Source organism: Papio anubis, chromosome 10 (genome assembly GCF_008728515.1).
Source record: "Papio anubis isolate 15944 chromosome 10, Panubis1.0, whole genome shotgun sequence".
Lineage (NCBI taxonomy): Eukaryota > Metazoa > Chordata > Mammalia > Primates > Cercopithecidae > Papio > Papio anubis.
Window position 1 is genome coordinate 42,369,638 of NC_044985.1, and position 18,156 is coordinate 42,387,793.

Genomic DNA, 18,156 nt, shown 5'->3' on the forward strand with positions numbered 1-18,156 from the left:
TGCCTCAGTCAGATCAGCCCTGATGATGAAATGGTCACAGTTACCATTTCATTTGTCTGTGAAGGGGATAAAGGGAAAAAAGGGAGACAAGCAGTTGCTCTGGGGATCCAAAGATAAATACAAGTCCCTCACTGTGAGAAACAGAAGGCTAGTGAGAAAAATGGATGGTGCCAGCACAGTGTAGAAGCCACAGGATGTGTGTGTTGTGGGGTCCTGAAAGAAGACATCTAACCCAGCCACACAGTGTAAGGGAAGGTCAGGAAAAATGCGGAGTGAGGACATGGAGGAGATTTCCTGAAGGGGATGCTGCCCAGCAGAATCTCTAAGGATGAATGAAAGTAAGCCAGTAGAGGCTGAGGCTGCAGTGTAGAGGGAGCCATCCAGATAACAGGGACAATAGGAGGAAAGTATCGCGGTGCAGAGAAGACAGTGTGGGCCAGGACCACTGGCTGCCCTCTGGGGCCCAGTGTGGAGCCAGGCATCATGGATAGGCCTGAAGGCCAAATTTCAGGAGCTGAGTCCTAACCTGCACACAGGAGGGGTTACTGAAAGAGTCTGGGCAAATGAGTGACAGAGACGGGCTAATGTCATCACTGCTCACCCACTTACATGGCAGTGCAAAAGGTGGATTCAAGGAAAGGAGAGTTAGAAGCAGGGATTGCATTTGGGAGCCAGTGCAGCAGTACAAACAGGTGAGAGATCTTGAGTGGCAGAACAGAACACAGGTTGGGTAGTGCTGTGGGGAGGGATAGAGGACCTCACTCTGTTCCTCTCAGGTAGTTACAGACATGCCTGTGTCTAAGGTTTCTGCATCTCTTTGCAGATGTATGACTATAAAAACTGAAGACAGTTTCCTCTTGTTACCACTGTAAGCAAGTTCTCAGAACTTTCTAAATGTCCCCCAGCAACTTCCCAGACAGTCCTTGTCTAAGACATTTTCAACCTCTAGAAATTTCCTGACAGGTGTATTTTGTAGAGTTATTACAATGCTTGCTTTTGGCTACTTATCCCACCTTAACCCCCCAAAATGAGAATCTTTTGGTGATAGTGTTTTCAAGATAGTGAAAAGAATTGATAAACCTAGGTATGGTTTGTTTCATGCAAGTGGCCACTATGTTGAATATAGACTGATAACTATGGTCTAGTGCTAAGCCAGTATGGTAATTTTGTTGTGGCTCCTAGTTAAAGTGCCAGTGACTCCATGTGTAAGTGCTGGCTCTGAATCCAGGCAACTCTGCTTACCGTCTGGCAGCCTAGAGGCTCTGTCCACAGTTTCCACCTCCCTAAAATAAAGCGAATATTAATACCTGCCTTATAAGGTGGTTGTGAGAATTTAGTGAGATACTCCCAGCACATAGGTATTTATAAACATTTATGTTGTAGAACAGCCTTCACCTTCAGCTTCTGTGACCAGAGGATCATTTGATGATACTAAAAAAGACAATAATTGAAATCAGTGTGATTTGAGTTGTTTCAAAGTTCGTGTCTGGGATCATTTAGTGAGAGTTAGATGGCAAGCTCATTTAAAATATAAACATTATATCTAAGCGATTTCAATAGTGAGTTAAAATATTGGACCTTCACTAAGAAAATGAGATAATCGTGGCCACAAGTGTTATCAAGTAAGAAGCTATTTCAGGAGCAGCAATGGCTGTAGTTCTCCAGAAGGGAGACAGACTGGGCTGGGCTGACCTGAGCTAGGCTGGGCTGGGCTGGGCTGGGCTGGGCTGGGCTGGGCTGGGCTGGTAGGTCTCCAAGTGAGACAGAAGGAGATGGTTCTGTTGTTACAGGTTTCAGAGAGAGAAGTTCATAAAACTGCCTGAGTGCTTTGCCCAGTAACAAGTCATGTACTTCATTTCCCCCCTGTAGACTTCATTTGATTTGAAAAATAGGAGTATGCATTTCATATGCAGAATATAAATAGGATCTTTGAAATGCATCTTTCCCTCTTATTTGTATTATTAAAATAATCTATTCTGTTGGTATTCAAGAAACTGGATGGTCAATCACATATTTTAATGTTCAAAATAATACAAAGGCCTGGTAGATCTCTGTCCTCATGTCTTGGTCACAGTAGGAAAGTAGATGTTTTGTGAGCAGCATCTTTCAATTACCCTAAAATTTGAAAGATGATTTGCATTGGTTGAAAAAGTCAATTAAAGCTCAAAGCTGAAAACAAGATTAAAGAACCGTTTTCTAATGTTACTCTTTTTGGTTGTTTCACTGATGAGTTAGCGCTCATTTCCATTTTATAAGATACACAAACTGACTCACTATACAGAGTTTCTTCATAGTCACAGAAAAATTTCTTGACTATGGATTTTTAAAAAACAGCATCAGCAGCTAACTAATCTTGAGTGAGAATGCATTTTGCACACAAATATACTTACTTTTTCACCAGGCTGTATGAATTATGATGCTAGATGTTTCTGGAGAATTCTCTTTCTTCTGAGGCAAGGGATTTTTCCAGCCAATCTCTTTGACAGGTTACTGAACTCTAAATATTGTTGCAGGGAATGGAGGAAAAAAATGACTTGATGGAGACAGGTTCTCCTTTCATGTGTGCTGATGGGTTACTGTCTCTGCCATCCTATTTATAGCCTCTGGGCTTGGCAGGGGACCAACTGCAAAGAAAACACACGATCCTTCCTTAATCATGTTTATGTATCTGAGATAGAAAGTAATCACTGCCTTCTCTTTTCTGCACAAAAATATCTGGCAGATGGTGGTTTCAGATTTTCAGGCTTTGGGATTTCTTTTTAAATCAGTCATTCCAGCCTGTCTTTCTCCCCAACTTTGGTTTTCTCTTCACTGACACCACAGATTTGATCTTCAATTGGAAAGAAACCATTTAATCTATTAGTTCATCTTTTGGAAACATCTTTTTTAGGTGACAGTAACATATGAAAGTGGAACTCTGTTTTATATTACTTCTTGCCTTATTTTTCTCACTAGTTTGCAGCATACATCCGGGCGGCCGTCCGAAAAGAAAAGGGGCTCCCCATCCTTGTGGAGCTTCTGAGAATGGATAATGATAGAGTTGTTTCTTCCGTGGCAACCGCCTTGAGGAATATGGCACTCGATGTTCGCAACAAGGAGCTCATAGGTATGTTCCGGTGACAAGATGAGCTGTAAATGTGAGAGCAGCTACAAAACTCGTGAAACTCTTCTTTTGATTAATAAATATATGGCTTCTAAAATCATTAACAGCTGAGCCCTAGTCTCCAGTTTCTTGGCATATTTGAGTACTCCTGCTTTGTGACCATTCTTTTTCAGCAGGAGGCAAGCTCATTAATTAATCATTGATTAGGGAAGGTAAATTTTCAGAAAGGCCAGCAATTTTAGTTGTACCTTACAACAGTAGTAGAGTTAGTGTCTCTCATTTCTAAGAGAGTGCCCTATATTCTGAGCCACAAAAAATCTTAATTCTCCCTTTCCAATTTTTGGACTGATATCTGCTAATTCACCAACACTACCATACTCTAAATAAAAAATCACATGAATGTTTTGTAGCTTTCCCCTCTCACATCGGTATAAATGTTGATTCTAGAGAAGAACCACTGTCCCAGCATCATTTCCACCCAGGGCAGGGGCAGGACTAGGGTGAGCTAAGCAAGGCCCCAAGGCCACAACATTTTAGGAGGCCTTTACTCTCAGGTTTGTAAAGGTAGGATTGGCACATGCACAAATCAAACAGTGAGGACTTCTGTAAGCTCCGCATCCCAGGCAGCTTGCTTGCCTCTGGGACATTGCCACATCTTAGGCAGGATGCAGGCTAAAGAAGAGATCAGGGACCCCCCCATAAACCTGAGCTTCATTCCTAGGATCTGCTGCTCACTGGCCATGCGACCTGAGGTGTCCTGTATAACCCCCTCCAGGCTCCATTATTCTCTCTAGATTGGAAAGGAAAGGAAACTCCTCATCTCTGAAGGGGAGCTGTTGATGCCTGCTGTCCTAACTGTGGGTTTACTGTAAAGAGGAAATTAGAGAACTCCATGCCAAGTCCTACAGCTGGTGACAGGTCAGGGGAGAAGGAGGGGAAATGGGACAAGATCTTATGTGGATTCATCTGAATCTATAGTAAACTTAAAATACACCTGCCATGAGAGAAGGAGAGAGAAACAAGGGCGATGACGTTTACCATAAAGAGTTGCTGTAAGGATTAAACGTGATGACTTACAATGGAAGCCCTTCACACAGTGCCTGACAGAATTGCTATTTTGAATTGTTGCCCAGATTAACCTGCTCTTAACACACCATTCCTTTAAGCCAAATCATCCCCCTATGGAAAGGAAAGGAAGTTCCTCCACACCCTGTTCATGGTCCAGCTCGCGCCCGATTCTTGTAGATGTGCCATATCTCTCAGTTCCCACACTTCCTTGAGAGAAATCCTTCAAGTCCCTAAAGAGAGATATTCTTTATTTTTCTTATGGCTATATTGTTTGGATTTCTTGTAAGAAGCATGTATAATTTGGGCATTTTTAATGCTAAAATATACATGCTTGACACGTGTATCCTGTGGCCTGTCATATTTCACAACGCAGAGACACAGGTTGACAGGAGGCCTTGAGCTGGTACTGTGAAGTGCTAAGACCTTTGGCAAGAGGAATGTGTGTTCCAAGTCTTGGCTTCCTCTCAGTGCATTTCTGTGTTTTCTGTGAATAACCCTTTTTAACTTCCACTGGCCTGTCTCTCCAGTGATGAGCATTTTTTTTACCTGGCTGAAGCACTCTTAAACTGTCCCATGAATCCATTCTTTTTTTTTTTTGTTTCCCTATTCCTGTCTTCCTGTGAGATCTGCACCCCTCCTGGATTCAGTATTTAGCTCTAATTTACCCAGCACTTCAGTTCCTAAGAACCTTCCCCTTCTCTGACCTCTTCCCTCTTTTTTCACGTTCATCATCAGCACTAGCAACGGACTTTCTTTTCAGAGCCATTTTTCACAAAGAAGCAAAGTTTTGTCACTTCATAAAAGTTACTACATACTTAACTGAGTGGGACCCACCCTGCTGTTTGGAGCTGCAAGTTCTGAGGGGACCGCCAGGCTCACTCACTCATAGGGCAGAGCGAGCTGCCTCAGCCTAACCCCCAGGAGTGCAATTTAAAGTTATGCTTTGGCAAAATGACAAATTACATGTCATGGGCCTTTTGGTCATTCATGAGTATTCAAAATCACCAGGGCTAACTTATCATCTGCTCTGTAAACCACATTTATCTTGTGGCCTTACAGTGTCAGCACTGTTTTTCCACTCTTCCTAACAGTGTTTGCTGTGAGCAAGCCAGAGCCTTCCCTCCGACGTGCTGTACATTGCACAGCATGTAGTTGAGACCTGTCTTCTGCTTACCGTTGTATATAAACAGCCTTTATAAAAACCCCATTTCACGTCCACTCAATTATTAGCATGGGGGAAACTAAGAAAATGTTTACTTGCACTTTAGTTCATTTCTTTTTGTTTGTAGTGCACTTACAGTTTGTCAGTTGGTAATCTCTTTTTGGAGAGGAATAAGAAAAATTCAGTATCTATAAAGAAATATCTCAATAACTGTGAGACTCCCCTCACCTTGTCTTAGCAAGAATTTCGTTATCATCGCATTACTCCTGGGAGATAGCATACCTATAATTTTCATAGCAGAACTTTTACTTGTGTCATCTTTTAAAGAAACTAACATGTTGCCACCATTGTCGTATCAGCTGCTGTACACAGAAATGTGTAACTGTACCCAGTTCACACATTAAGATCCAGAAAGATCTAATGGCAAGTATTGTTTGACAGCCTGACTTGGTCCAGATTCAAAGGTAAGTTTTAAAAAGCTTTAAGAGGAAATTGAGGTATTTGTGATGCATAGGAATTCCATTAAGGATAAAATTTACTATTATAATTCCTTCATTACTGAATGTTACTGAAAATACTTGAACGAAAACAACTCAATTTGTCTACCCAGTTTTACGCATTGATTTACATTTGCTTTCAGCAGTTGACAGTAATGTTTTATAAATGAATCATTTCTGCAAGTGACGTTGCAATAAATGTTAGCTTTCCCCTTATAATGACATTTGTCCTTTTCTTCTTTGCTGTGAGTTTTGATATTTTCCCCTGTTATTGTCTCTTTGGGGGTTTTATTTTTAAGAGATTGCATACCACCAGAATCTGAACAACAATAACCAAAACCTAGTATCTGGAAGTAGAATTTACTCTTTTGCCTTTGGCAGGCAAATACGCCATGCGAGACCTGGTCAACCGGCTCCCCGGCGGCAACGGCCCCAGTGTCTTGTCTGATGAGACCATGGCAGCCATCTGCTGTGCTCTGCACGAGGTCACCAGCAAAAACATGGAGAACGCGAAAGCCCTGGCCGACTCAGGAGGCATAGAGAAGCTGGTGAACATAACCAAAGGCAGGGGCGACAGGCAAGTCTGCGGCAAGGAGGTGCAAGTAGGGCTCTTATTCCTGAGATTGTGCTGTGATGAGGCCTTTGTTTGAGGATCCCTTTCCTATTGGAAAGGATTTATTTTTGCATTTCTTACATGCTGATAAGCTAAGCAGTCTCCAGCACTTACAACCTGCTGTGCTGGGAGAAGTGTTTTGTGTTATGGGGCCTTTTTTTGGTTTTCACTTTATTTTAACACCCTCACTCCTACATTGGTATTTGTCTCTGTCTTAGTCTGTTTGTTCTGCTACAACAAAATGTTGTGAACTGAGTGGCTTATGAACAACAGAAATTTATTTCTCACAGCTCTAGAGGCTGGGAAATCCAAGATCAGGGCACCAGCAGATTCGGTGTCTGGTGAGGGCCCCCGTTCTGGTTCATAGATGGTGCCTTTCAGCTGTCCTTGCATGGTAGAAGGAGGGAGGGGTCTCAGGCCTGTTTCTATAAGGGTGCCAATGCCATTCATGAGGGTTCTTCCCTTATGATCTAATCACCTCTCAAAGGCCCCACCTCCTAATACCATCACCTTGGGGGTTGGAATTTCAACATATGAACTTTGGAAGGGACACAGACTTTCAGACCATAGCAGTCCCTAAAGCCACAACTGGTCGTGCCAACTCCTGGAAGAATTGGAAATGCCAGGATGAGGAAAATCTAGGGGGCACCATTTCCCTCGTGCCCTTGTCTCTGCTCCAGGCCTGAGTGCCTGTTCTGCAAGAACGTCTTCTTGAATCCCCAGTTCTGGAACTGAGTTTTCTGCCACATACCCAGAAAGTATTAAAATTACTGCTCTGCAGCAGGGCTGCTGTGTGGCCTCAGGATGTGCCCCAGGCTTGGATGGTACATTTCCCTTTGCTTCTGCATGACACCTCACTGATGAAGCAGGAGGGAAGGACTAGAGAATCAGTGGTAAAAATTGAAGGCCGTTTGTCATGGAGCTGTAGCAGTGACTGTAAGTTTGCCTTAGTATCAGATCAGAGAAATGTTAGTAGGATGCCTGGTACCATCACAGAACAGCAGGACAGCGACCTCCCTGAGCCATAGTAGCTTGGCAGCCCTCTCCACCAACCTCCCTGCTTTGCTCTCTCCATAGTGCTGATTTCCCCTTGCTGTGGAAGTTATCTCTTCCTCTTGTACCTGACTCTTCCATAGCAGGGATTTTTATTTTGGTTCACTGCTATATCCTTAGCATCTAGAATAAACCTGGCCTGCTCATAACAGGTGTTCGGTGAATATTTATTAATTGGCCAAATGGCAGTGCTGGAACTCATGTTACATCTCATCTAATCTTTAGTTTATACTTTTGAAGGAGTTTCTAAAATATAAGAATAATCTCAAACCATATTCTTATCTGCCAGAAACCACACCTATCAGCAGTAATGATATTTCCTTTCAGTCCTTTTTTTAAATGTATATTTTTCTGTTTCATTAGTAATAAATGGTTATAGGGAGTGGAGAGGGCTGGGAAGGGGAGTGAGTGAAACCATAATCACTTATGCTCTTAAAATGTCGCTGGACAGCCTGCACTTGTGAGCAGCATAAGAAGAGGCTGAGATGCTGAGCCAGTGCCAGAACCTTTGCATATTAAGAAAATTGCTACCCAGTCTAATCTGTTTTTCAAAACCAGAGATTCGGAAAGTCTTGGACCAAATCAAATTGTCTCCTAGCTCCACACACTTAACTTTTCTCCTGATTCTTTCACAAGTACTTAGTGCCTGCCTGCTGTGTGCCAGACGCTGTTCTCTATGCTGGGCTTGCAGCAGCAGGCAGGTCGCACGACAACCCCACCCGAGGTAGCTTACGTTCCATGGGCAAAGTAGACGCAGACGAGGTGCCAAACGAGCAGAAACGCGTGGAGCGTGGTGGGTGGTGCTGAGGGGCAGGGCACATAATAATGTCAGGGCAGGTGATGGGCCATGCTGGGGAGAGGGATGCTAATCAAGGAAGGCCTTGCAGAGACAGCGCCTTCTGAGCACAGAGCTGGAGGAGGCGGGGAAGGAACAGTGCAGCTCCCTGGGGAAAGAGCATTTCAGTTAGAGGGGGACATCAAATGAGAGAGCCCTGAGAAGCTAGAGGACCTCGTGTGCTTGAGGAACAGAAGGAAGCCAGTGGGGCTGGAGCAGAGCCAGTGAGGGTTATAGGAGGCCCACCCCAGCATGGTGATCTGATGGCCTTAGCCAAGGCAGGGCACCGCATTCCCTCTGCACTTACCCATGAAGCTACTGATTTAGAGCAGCGGCTCCCAAGGTGAAATACAGCGACTCAGGATGAGGACTGCAACTTGACTTTCGGATGTAGCAATATGGAGGTCCTATGTTTAAGAGAAGACGGGATGGTAGAAATTAGAGAGGCAAGTATATAACTGTTTCAAGGAGTTTTGCTGCAAAGGAGAGCAAAGAAACTTCCTTGCTTTTCTCATGGGTCAGATTTCTGCTCATGGAATTTGTGTCTGAAAATATGTAGCCTGTTGTTGTCAAGGCATATCCCGGGCACGGTCCTGCCTGGTCAAGTGTTTCAGCTGCCATCCTCCCAGGCAGCTGTGGAATCTGCCTTTTGAGCCTTCATCCCACTGCCTAGCACTTAAAGACAGACAGGTGAACAAAGCAGCAACAGCAGGGCCCAGCTGAGAACAGGTGGCTATGCGGGGCAAGTGCCCTGCTCCCCCAAATCTGTCTTCCAGAGGCTGTCTTGGGTGCCTGAAATTTCATCTCTGTTTATTTCTTTGGGGTATTTAGCTATTTCTTGTTCCATAGTCCAATTTGGAAATAAAAAGGTTGGAAAGGCTTTGAATGGGTTGGCTTTACCTGGCTCTGCTCACCTAAACCCTCAGAATCATTAGCAACCCACGTTCTGTTGTTAGGGGCTGGGGAAGTAGCTCAGCGCCTGCTCCCCTCCTTCGTCCTCCTCCACTTCATGAGAGTTTAATTGGGAAGATAAGGAGTAGAAGAGAAAACCAGATTTTAGATCTGGTGTATACAGTTGAAGTCAAACTGTCAATGGAGTCTTAAGACAGAAGTGTTCAGTTGTCCTTAGGGCTAACTCCCCTAGCACTGGTCCATGAGTACCACCCCAATGTAGAGATCTGAGGGCCTTAGCCGTGGCAGGCAGTCCCCTTTTCACTTACTGGTGAGGCCACTGACTTACAGCAGCGGCTCCCAAGGTGAATCCAGTGACTCATGGTCGGCAGTGCTTAAACAGAGCACCAGCATTTGCAAAATGCCCTCAGAGAGGGGAAATCATATCTGTGACCATGTTTTCCAAATTCAACATTAAAACACCCATTTTTTACTTAGAGGTATGAATGATGAGGCAATGGAGGTATTTAGATGAAGGCTTAATAAAGAAGGAGGGATAAAACATATTCACTTGGGAGGGTCCCCAGACACTCAGAATGTAGAGTCATGGTTGCATGAATCCCAAAGCCCCAGTGAGATCAGTGGCCCTCAGTGAAGATGTGGAGGGAAATTGGGATTGACACCTACAGAGATCCTCAACTCAGGTTCGTCCAAGCCACAGCTGCTCCACAGAGCTCACTGCCTGATGGCCTCACTTCAGTTCTTGCCACCTCTGGCCAGTCCTGAACCTGATCAACTCCTAGGCACACCTGATCCCTTTGTGGTGTGTCCTGCAGTAGCCTCCGTCCCTGTGACCCTGAGAATGATGGCCTCTTGGCCACTGATTTTCATCCTGCACCCCTCCGAGTGGGGCTGAGGCTGTGCCACCCACATTCATTAACATCCTTGCTCTCTCCCTAGATCATCTCTGAAAGTGGTGAAGGCAGCAGCCCAGGTCTTGAATACATTATGGCAATATCGGGACCTCCGGAGCATTTATAAAAAGGTAACCTACAAGAATAGCTCTGGCATAATTAGCATTCATCAAAGCACATACTCATAATCATTTATTGTAATGAAATGTCATTATTCATTTTGAGAGGTTTCTTTTTCTCTTAACTCTGCAGGATGGGTGGAATCAGAACCATTTTATTACACCTGTGTCGACATTGGAGCGAGACCGATTCAAATCACATCCTTCCTTGTCTACCACCAACCAACAGATGTCACCCATCATTCAGTCAGGTCAGTGGGAAACGCCACTCCTTCACAAGAGCCTTTGTGTGACAGAACATTGTTTCCCAGCCAGAGAAGATCAAACATAAGCTGGTTAAGCCTGTCATCTCCAACGCTACCCATGCAGCAGAGAACCTTCTGTAGGAATCACACACCATTATAAACCACAAGCCCACTTTCTTCCTTCCTTTTTAAAAGTTTATACCAGTTTACATCAGCAAGAGCACCCCAGGCCCTGCCCTCAAGTCTGCCTCACTAAGTGTGAGAAGGGGCCCTGAAATCTGCAGTTGACAGACTGGACAGGGGAGCAGGGTGCCCGAGAGTGGAGGGCCACACTTCGAGACATGCTGGGTTATGCCTAAAAGTGGCTGCCCTGTATGCTAGCTGGCCGTAAGGTTGGAATCTCCTCCAAAGTGAATTTTTTTAAGTTTTCTTAGTGAAACCTTTTAGAAGCAGGGTCCTTTAACAGAGGACCTTTAAGGTCTTCAGATCCGCAGCCTGGGAGAGCTGCCTGCTCTTCTTCCTCTGCAGACCCCCAGCATCTGCTGCTAATGGAAGCAGGCCTTACGGGTGGGTTTGTGGGAATTCCTTTAGATTTTTAAGTTGGGAATCCTGTCAACCATACTGCGTACTTCTTTGTAAGTTTAACTTCGTGGAAAGAATGTTTTGAGATTCAGACTAAATTTTTTTACATGTAAGGGCAGATTATTACTGCCAAGCCAATTAGTCCTGTAAATCTAATTCTTTCCAAAATGAGAAAGGAAAAGTAATAAGTATCTTATTTTTATTTCGCTTTAAATCACCCATTCTGACTTTTAAATATTACCTATTTTATTCAGCAGTGTTACTGCTGGCAGTCTTATTTCTCATGTGGACAAATGTGGCCAAAAAGACTAATATACATGGCCGGTGGTTCTTGCCACATAATTGGATGTCCCCACTTGAACTAGAATTTTTTTTAATTATCTGTGCTTGTTGTATATGGTATTTATCTTAGTTTTTAAATTATAGGTTGCTTTCTTGAAAGAAACCTACATGTCTGGTTTTTAACATCCTTGCTAAGCTCCCAGGTATAGCCTGAAACTGCTCTCTTCTAGAAAAATGTTCAGAACCTTTTAGGGTCTTGGGGATAGAGGTGCCAGGGAAATAAAGAGGTGTGGCTGCATAACGAAACGCACATAGACAAGCAAAGGATAATTTTAGATCAGTGCGAGCTTGTCCAGTCTGCGGCCAGGGGTTGCATGCGTCCCGGGATGGCTTTGAATGCGGCCCAACACAAATTTGTAAATTTTCTGAAAACATTATGAGATTTTTTTGTGACTTTTTTTTTTTTTATTTCCTCAGTTATTGTTAATGTTAGTGTATTTTATGTGCGGCCCAAGATAATAATTATTCTTCAGTGTGGCCCAAGGAAGCCAAAAGATTGCACACCCCTGGTCTCATTAGCACATAGTTACTGAATAGTGACCTTGTTTTCAGGACCCCTTAAATATACATGCTGGACAGTGTTGACTAGCCCCATTCAAATTCCTAGGTGCCTCTTGGGATTCTAGTCAGTGGTAGGGAATACTCCACTTCTCCTCTCCAGTTATTCTAAGGGCTGATCATGCATCCCTTCACACTAGTGTGGGATCTGCTTCTGGGCATGTCTGATGCCTGGCTGATGTCATTGGAGGCAGGCGGGTATGCTTTCTGTCCTACTACCTTCTGGAAAGTAAGCAAGGTGAGCAGCACATAGACATTGTCCATACATGCTTACATGTTTAACACTGAGCAATCCTATGTCAGTGAGGTGACTTTTTAGGAAAAGTATTTCATTGTCAGTCTTCCTCTGAAAGTGTCAATTTGTACAAAACCACTGGTGTCAAGGTTTGGGGTGCTGTTGCTTTCGAGTGTATCAAGTGAATAAGTAGCCACTATTATGTGAAATTAAGGGAAGCAAGATGATTTTTTTTTAATAAGAAAAAGGAAAAAAACGTATGTGAAATGTTTCTCTCTTCCTTCTGTGCCAGAGTGTCCAAAAAGAGTCCTAAGGATAGGTACGGTATTATTAGATGTTGACTGAAGCTGGGCTAAAAAAATCCTCTGGGCCTTTCTGAGGTCAGGACTTAGCACCATGTGTGTTTCCTGATGAGCCAGGCTTACTGGGTTTAAATTGTTTCCTTGATAACCATAAAAAGAATTATAAATTTTATAGACTGGGTGCTCTTATTCAAACACGTTTAGAGATGTGGATATTTTTAAAATAATTAGAAATCAAAACATGCCATAAAACTTCTGTTGACTGAAGAGCTATACATAAAGGATAATAGGTGGGTATTTTGCAAGCAACTGAACTGAGATCATAAAATAACAGGTATAACTCTTGCATGGCTAGTAAGTTATGATCACTCACTCAGTTTCAAAGGCCTAGTTAAGACATTGAGACACACTGGTGGGGAAACCTGCATGATCTCTACACTGTGCCTCTTTAGCCGGGCGGCTTGCCCTCCAGCTTGAGAGTGAGCCCCGATGCTGACTTTGCTGAGTTGTGCAGTGGCGGGCCTGCATGCAGGTCGCACTTGTGGTACTTGGGTCTAGCTGCTCTTCAACTCCCAGCACCTCTGAGATATTTTCAGCACCAGCTGTGTGTCATTTCTAGTTACTGACCTTTGTGTTTCTGGAGAGGATTTTCCACAGATACTGATGCTGATTTCTCTTTCTTCCCCTCTTTCTCTCCTCCTTTGCCTCTCCCTTCAGTCGGCAGCACCTCTTCCTCACCAGCACTGTTAGGAATCAGAGACCCTCGCTCTGAATACGATAGGACCCAGCCACCTATGCAGTATTACAATAGCCAAGGGGATGCCACACATAAAGGCCTGTACCCTGGTAAGACGCCAGTTGGGTGTGTGATACAGTCTCTTGAAAAGCCGCATTTGCAGGCACTCAGCCAGTGGCCTGGGAAGTAGCCTGTGCTTGTATTGAGACGGTCCCCCAGCAGCAAACCATGTTCCAGTCATTCCCTTTCCTACTTTGGGGATTGTTGCCTTTTCTGCTTGTTTAAAGTAAAACAAGCATGTACTTGTTTGTATGTATGTATGTATGTATGTATGTAGCTGTACGGTGGCCACAAATAAAAAGAGGGCTGTATCCAAATAAATCATTTCTGGCTGCTCACTGGCACAGTCCCTTTGCTCCGTCCCCTCCTGCCTTGAGCAGTCTCTGTGTTTTCCACATGCATCAGAACCCTCAGCCCGGTGTCGCTTTGCAGGGGCTACGTCTTCTAGACAGGCCCATCTCTTAACTTCAAACCAGAGAATGGAGATCAATTTCATTTACATTTTCATGGAGAAGAGTTTGAATAAATAGCAAAAGGTATAATGTGATTCTTCTCAAAGTGATTATTTTTTAAGAATAACAAAAATAATGTTACATAGTGTTAATATTTTTATATCCTATTCAGAAAGCTGTGCATACAATTTATTTAAAGGATACCAGCCCAAAGGGTTACTAAGATTTCATACTCTTCCCATTCTCAACCGTCCAGCAGATTATAACTACTTTAGATGTTCCAAATAAGTCAGTGTAAGCTACCCCACAAAAAGTACTCTTTTCTCAAACCTGTCTATTAAAAATAAATAAAAGCTAGTGGCAGCTTTACTCCTGCTGGGGGAGCAGTCTCCGTTGTACTGTTGTCTTTGAAATTGTGATTTCACAGGACTATTTACTAATCGACTGTTGTTACTATGGCAATTAATAGCTCAGAAAATTGCAGATGCTACATTTCAGCACCAAGCTCTGTGCAAAAGGAAATGCACATACCAGCTGAAGTGCATGGTTGCTTCCGACTTGCAGCAGCCTGCCTTATCTTACAGATCGCCTCTTTAGCATGCATGCCCTTCTGTATCTTCTTCGCTTGCTTCAATAAACTAATTTGCCTCAAGTACGTTTCATTTTCCTCATTAAAAAAATAAAAATCTTTGCTAGCCTTAACAATAATGGAAGGGTAACATCATCAGGAGTCTACTATGGACTTTTGAAGACAATTATCTCATTATTACCAAGTTCCTTTTGTATTAAAACATACTTAAATATAGCAGGCACAAGACTGCCTCCATTGTTGCCCAGCGGCTGCTCCTTCCTTGACCTGAGATTTTGAATCCCAGTTGTTTGGAAGGCATGAGGCTTGTTCGAATATTGTGTTTCGCTTCTCCTCTCTGACCCACTGCTGTAGCTCGGAGCCCTGAAAAGGGGTGTTCCTCAGCTCAGGATCCTGTGCTGCTGTCCAAAGCCAGCCGGAGAAACCCTCCCACGTATGAGCAGAGCTTGAGCAGGAACCTTTGCGCATGGGCTCTGCACTGGCATTGCTTTTTGGGGAAACACACGCGGCCTGTTTTTGCCATAGTTTTGCTATTAGCCGCCCCCAGCCCTGAGTTAAGCAGCAGCCAGGCCAGATCCAGACCCTGAGCTGCTACCTCTCCCAGCCTGCATTGGCACTGGGGAAGGCAGGCCCTGTCGGGGACAGCACTAGCCCTAGTGCAGGGGAGACCGCTCAGCCTAATGGACCAGAGTAATAAGCACTAGTTTTAATTTCATAAAATATTTTCTTACAGGCTCCAGCAAACCTTCACCAATTTACATCAGTTCCTATTCCTCACCAGCAAGAGAACAAAATAGACGGCTACAGGTGAATTTGCAATATCATTTTTACAGAAGGCCGATTAGCAGTTAACACAGTAAGGGGTCCACGTCGGTTGACTTCCCAGAGCTGGGCCAACACGGCAGGGTCCTAGATGCTTTCCCTGGGGATCTTCACTCCTTGGAAACTCACCCGTGGTTTAAGCAAAGCACTCCACGGTAGCCTCACGTTCTTAAGTATCCACATCGGTACTGCTGAGACCACCATGCCACTGATGGGGACAGCCAAGAAGTCTTTAGTTCATGTCCTTTGCCCAGCGGTGTCCTTTTCCCACTCTTTTTCTGTAAAGCTCTAAAATCTCTTCCAGCCTCTGGGTGAGGGAAGGTTGGTAAGCACACTTCATGCCCTCATCACCTTGTTCTCTTTTGTGTATACCTCATTCTCCATCTCACCCCTCTCTGTCCAGGCTCCACAATTTAAAAACACTGAGTCCATGGCCAGGTCTGTTTGTGTCGGTGGTCAAAGTGGACTCAGCCCCTGCCGGAATGGACCTCACTGTGGGAGAGTGGGACTGGCGGTTATAACACATCCCGGCTTTGCTTTCATGAAGGGCCTGCAGTCAGTCTCAGGTCCTTCCCGCTGCCATGGTGAACCTGGACCATCTGGTCGCTCCTCTTCCCTTTCAATAACAGAGCAGCTGGAGTTTCCTAAAACAAGACTGTATCCTGTCCTTCAGATAAGGATGTGTTCTAAGACCTCTCCTTCTCATCATCTTTTCTCTGTAGATGGAAGAAAACGAATTTTCCAAGTTATTCATAATTTATGCCATAGTTTTTTAGTCAGGAAAAATAGACCAGAATCATAACTCTGGCTTGAAAAGATAATTTAGCTCTGAAATCCTTATAATGTTAGAATGCATTGAGTTCCAGGACATAACATTGATTCCTGTGTGGTAAATTTGTTACATCTTACTAAGTAGGGGGATTTGGGCATGATCAAGAAGATAGACATAATAACCATCACAATTTGAAGAAATTAATGTAAGGTCAACGCTAAGACTGAACAAAAGGAAATGGAGAGCAGTGTGCCCTTTGTGGGTGCCCACGTGTGCCTGGCCTTGCCCACTTACAGATGGACTTAGCCCTGGCTTGGGGAAACCTTTTCCTCTAGAACCATATTTGCTCACATGTCTCTCCTAATTTTACTATTCTTCTACCTTGAGATTGCTTATTCCTTTAATATTACGACTTACAGCAGAGTTTCCAAAGTGTGACTATTGTTCACCTAGCCACATACATCTTTTAAAGTGGAGAGATGGACTCCATCTTCATATCCAAAGTAAATGTTTTAAAAGATGGTTCGGTAATTATGCAATTATGCAAGGCCCAGAAACCCAATCTTCGACTAAATTAGTGATGTGCTAATAATTCCCCTGTGTCAAAGCAAATGTCAAGACCATCCTCTCATTCGGCATGCCCAGGTAACGGGTCCCTCCACAGCTGAGCACACAGCAGGGCCTCCAGTAAGGAGGGGAGGCCGCTGGGGCCACGTACCTGGAGATCTCAGGCTCTCCTGAGGCACCTACTTCTCTAGAGGTCTGAGGACAGGAAACTCAGCAGCCTGCCTGAGAGTGCAGCTTAAAATCCTTAGAGTCCAATAGTAAACAAACACAGTGTGTGTGCCAGAAACAGGTTTTAAACCTTAAGCTGCAAATATTGAATATTGCTTTAAAAATATGAAGCAAGAAGCCCACATTAATTTTCCTGACACATCTTTTTTAAAAATTGCTTTTATTTATTTGCCTTTTCATTTTGTCAACAGCATCAACAGCTGTATTATAGTCAAGATGACTCCAACAGAAAGAACTTTGATGCATACAGATTGTATTTGCAGTCTCCTCATAGCTATGAAGACCCTTATTTTGATGACCGAGTTCACTTTCCAGCTTCTACTGATTACTCAACACAGTACGGACTGAAATCGACCACAAATTATGTAGACTTTTATTCCACTAAACGACCTTCTTATAGAGCAGAACAGTACCCAGGGTCCCCAGACTCATGGGTGTAGCATCAAGATGCCTGACAGAGGAACTCTTTCTTTCTAACCTTGTTTGGATTGAGGTGAAAAGTCCATCTTGCTGATTTGATGATTGAAATGTGAAAGTGAAGTGGAAGGAATGAGTGAAGTGCGTTTTTTTTTTCTTTTTTGAGGAATTATCAGGGAAGTGAGGAAATTTTGGGAGAGGACTTTCTAAGCTCTATTTAGGTGTTAGATCTAATTACTTACAGATTCTGTAGTCTGGTGAAGGTGTGGGTGACGTGATGAGAGGTTTGAGAAATGGGTGAAATGAAATGGGGGATGTGTAGGTCAAATCAAATTAAAGATTTTTTTAATGTGAATAAAGTTATGTTCTGATAGTTTGTACAGAAAAAATAAAATGGATGCCCATGTTTTATTGCTATTACTAAATGTCAAGATTGTATGCTATTATGTCTTGTAAATTTCTTTGTTGGTGTAAATATGGAAATGCCACATTGGTTAAGTGCCATCATTTGTAATGCAGTGTGTCACTTGAGAAGAGATTTGAAGAAACTGACAACTTCAAAAACAAATGGGAAGCCCAAGGAACTGTGAGCAATTAAAAACAAACTGCGACGCCCTTTGTCCCCACCACGCGTAGTGTACTTTGGAAGCACAACGTCCAGGCTGGTACCGCAGCGCCATGCCCATTCCTCGCCTCGTTCATAGGACACTTCACTGCCATTTTCTATGCACATAAAAGAAAAATAAATGTGGAAATTTCATCCTTGGAAATGTGTTCTCTATTCTTTTTAAATTTTCTGTATGTATATGGAAAAGCAGATTTAATAAACAAATCTAACTGCATGTTGGAAACAGCCTAAACATATCCAACTATTTTGGACTTTTCCTAGTTTTATATATACTTTGTAAGATGGACCACACCAAAGAATTAAGCTATGAACTTTCCTCCTCTGACTATGTAGGTGTTTTTATTTCTTGGAATCTATTTTAAATCT

At 43.5% G+C, this 18,156-nt stretch overlaps 1 protein-coding gene across 13 annotated transcripts in view; it reads left to right on the forward strand.

Annotated features, from left to right (window-relative positions):
* Positions 1-17,932, forward strand: part of PKP4 (plakophilin 4) — a 228,450-nt gene extending 210,518 nt beyond the window's left edge. For 9 of the 13 annotated variants that reach the window (XM_031651271.1, XM_031651272.1, XM_031651273.1 and 6 more), the window contains 7 exons: positions 2,956-3,106; positions 6,212-6,407; positions 10,183-10,267; positions 10,389-10,506; positions 13,237-13,365; positions 15,090-15,163; positions 16,937-17,932. In XM_031651271.1, coding sequence (XP_031507131.1) covers positions 2,956-3,106; positions 6,212-6,407; positions 10,183-10,267; positions 10,389-10,506; positions 13,237-13,365; positions 15,090-15,163; positions 16,937-17,185 — 1,002 coding nt within the window. In that variant the 3' untranslated portion in view covers positions 17,186-17,932. The remainder of the gene's footprint in view (positions 1-2,955; positions 3,107-6,211; positions 6,408-10,182; positions 10,268-10,388; positions 10,507-13,236; positions 13,366-15,089; positions 15,164-16,936) is intronic. The other 4 variants (XM_031651275.1, XM_031651276.1, XM_031651277.1 and 1 more) reach the window with 3 other exon arrangements.
* Positions 17,933-18,156: the final 224 nt, after the last annotated feature.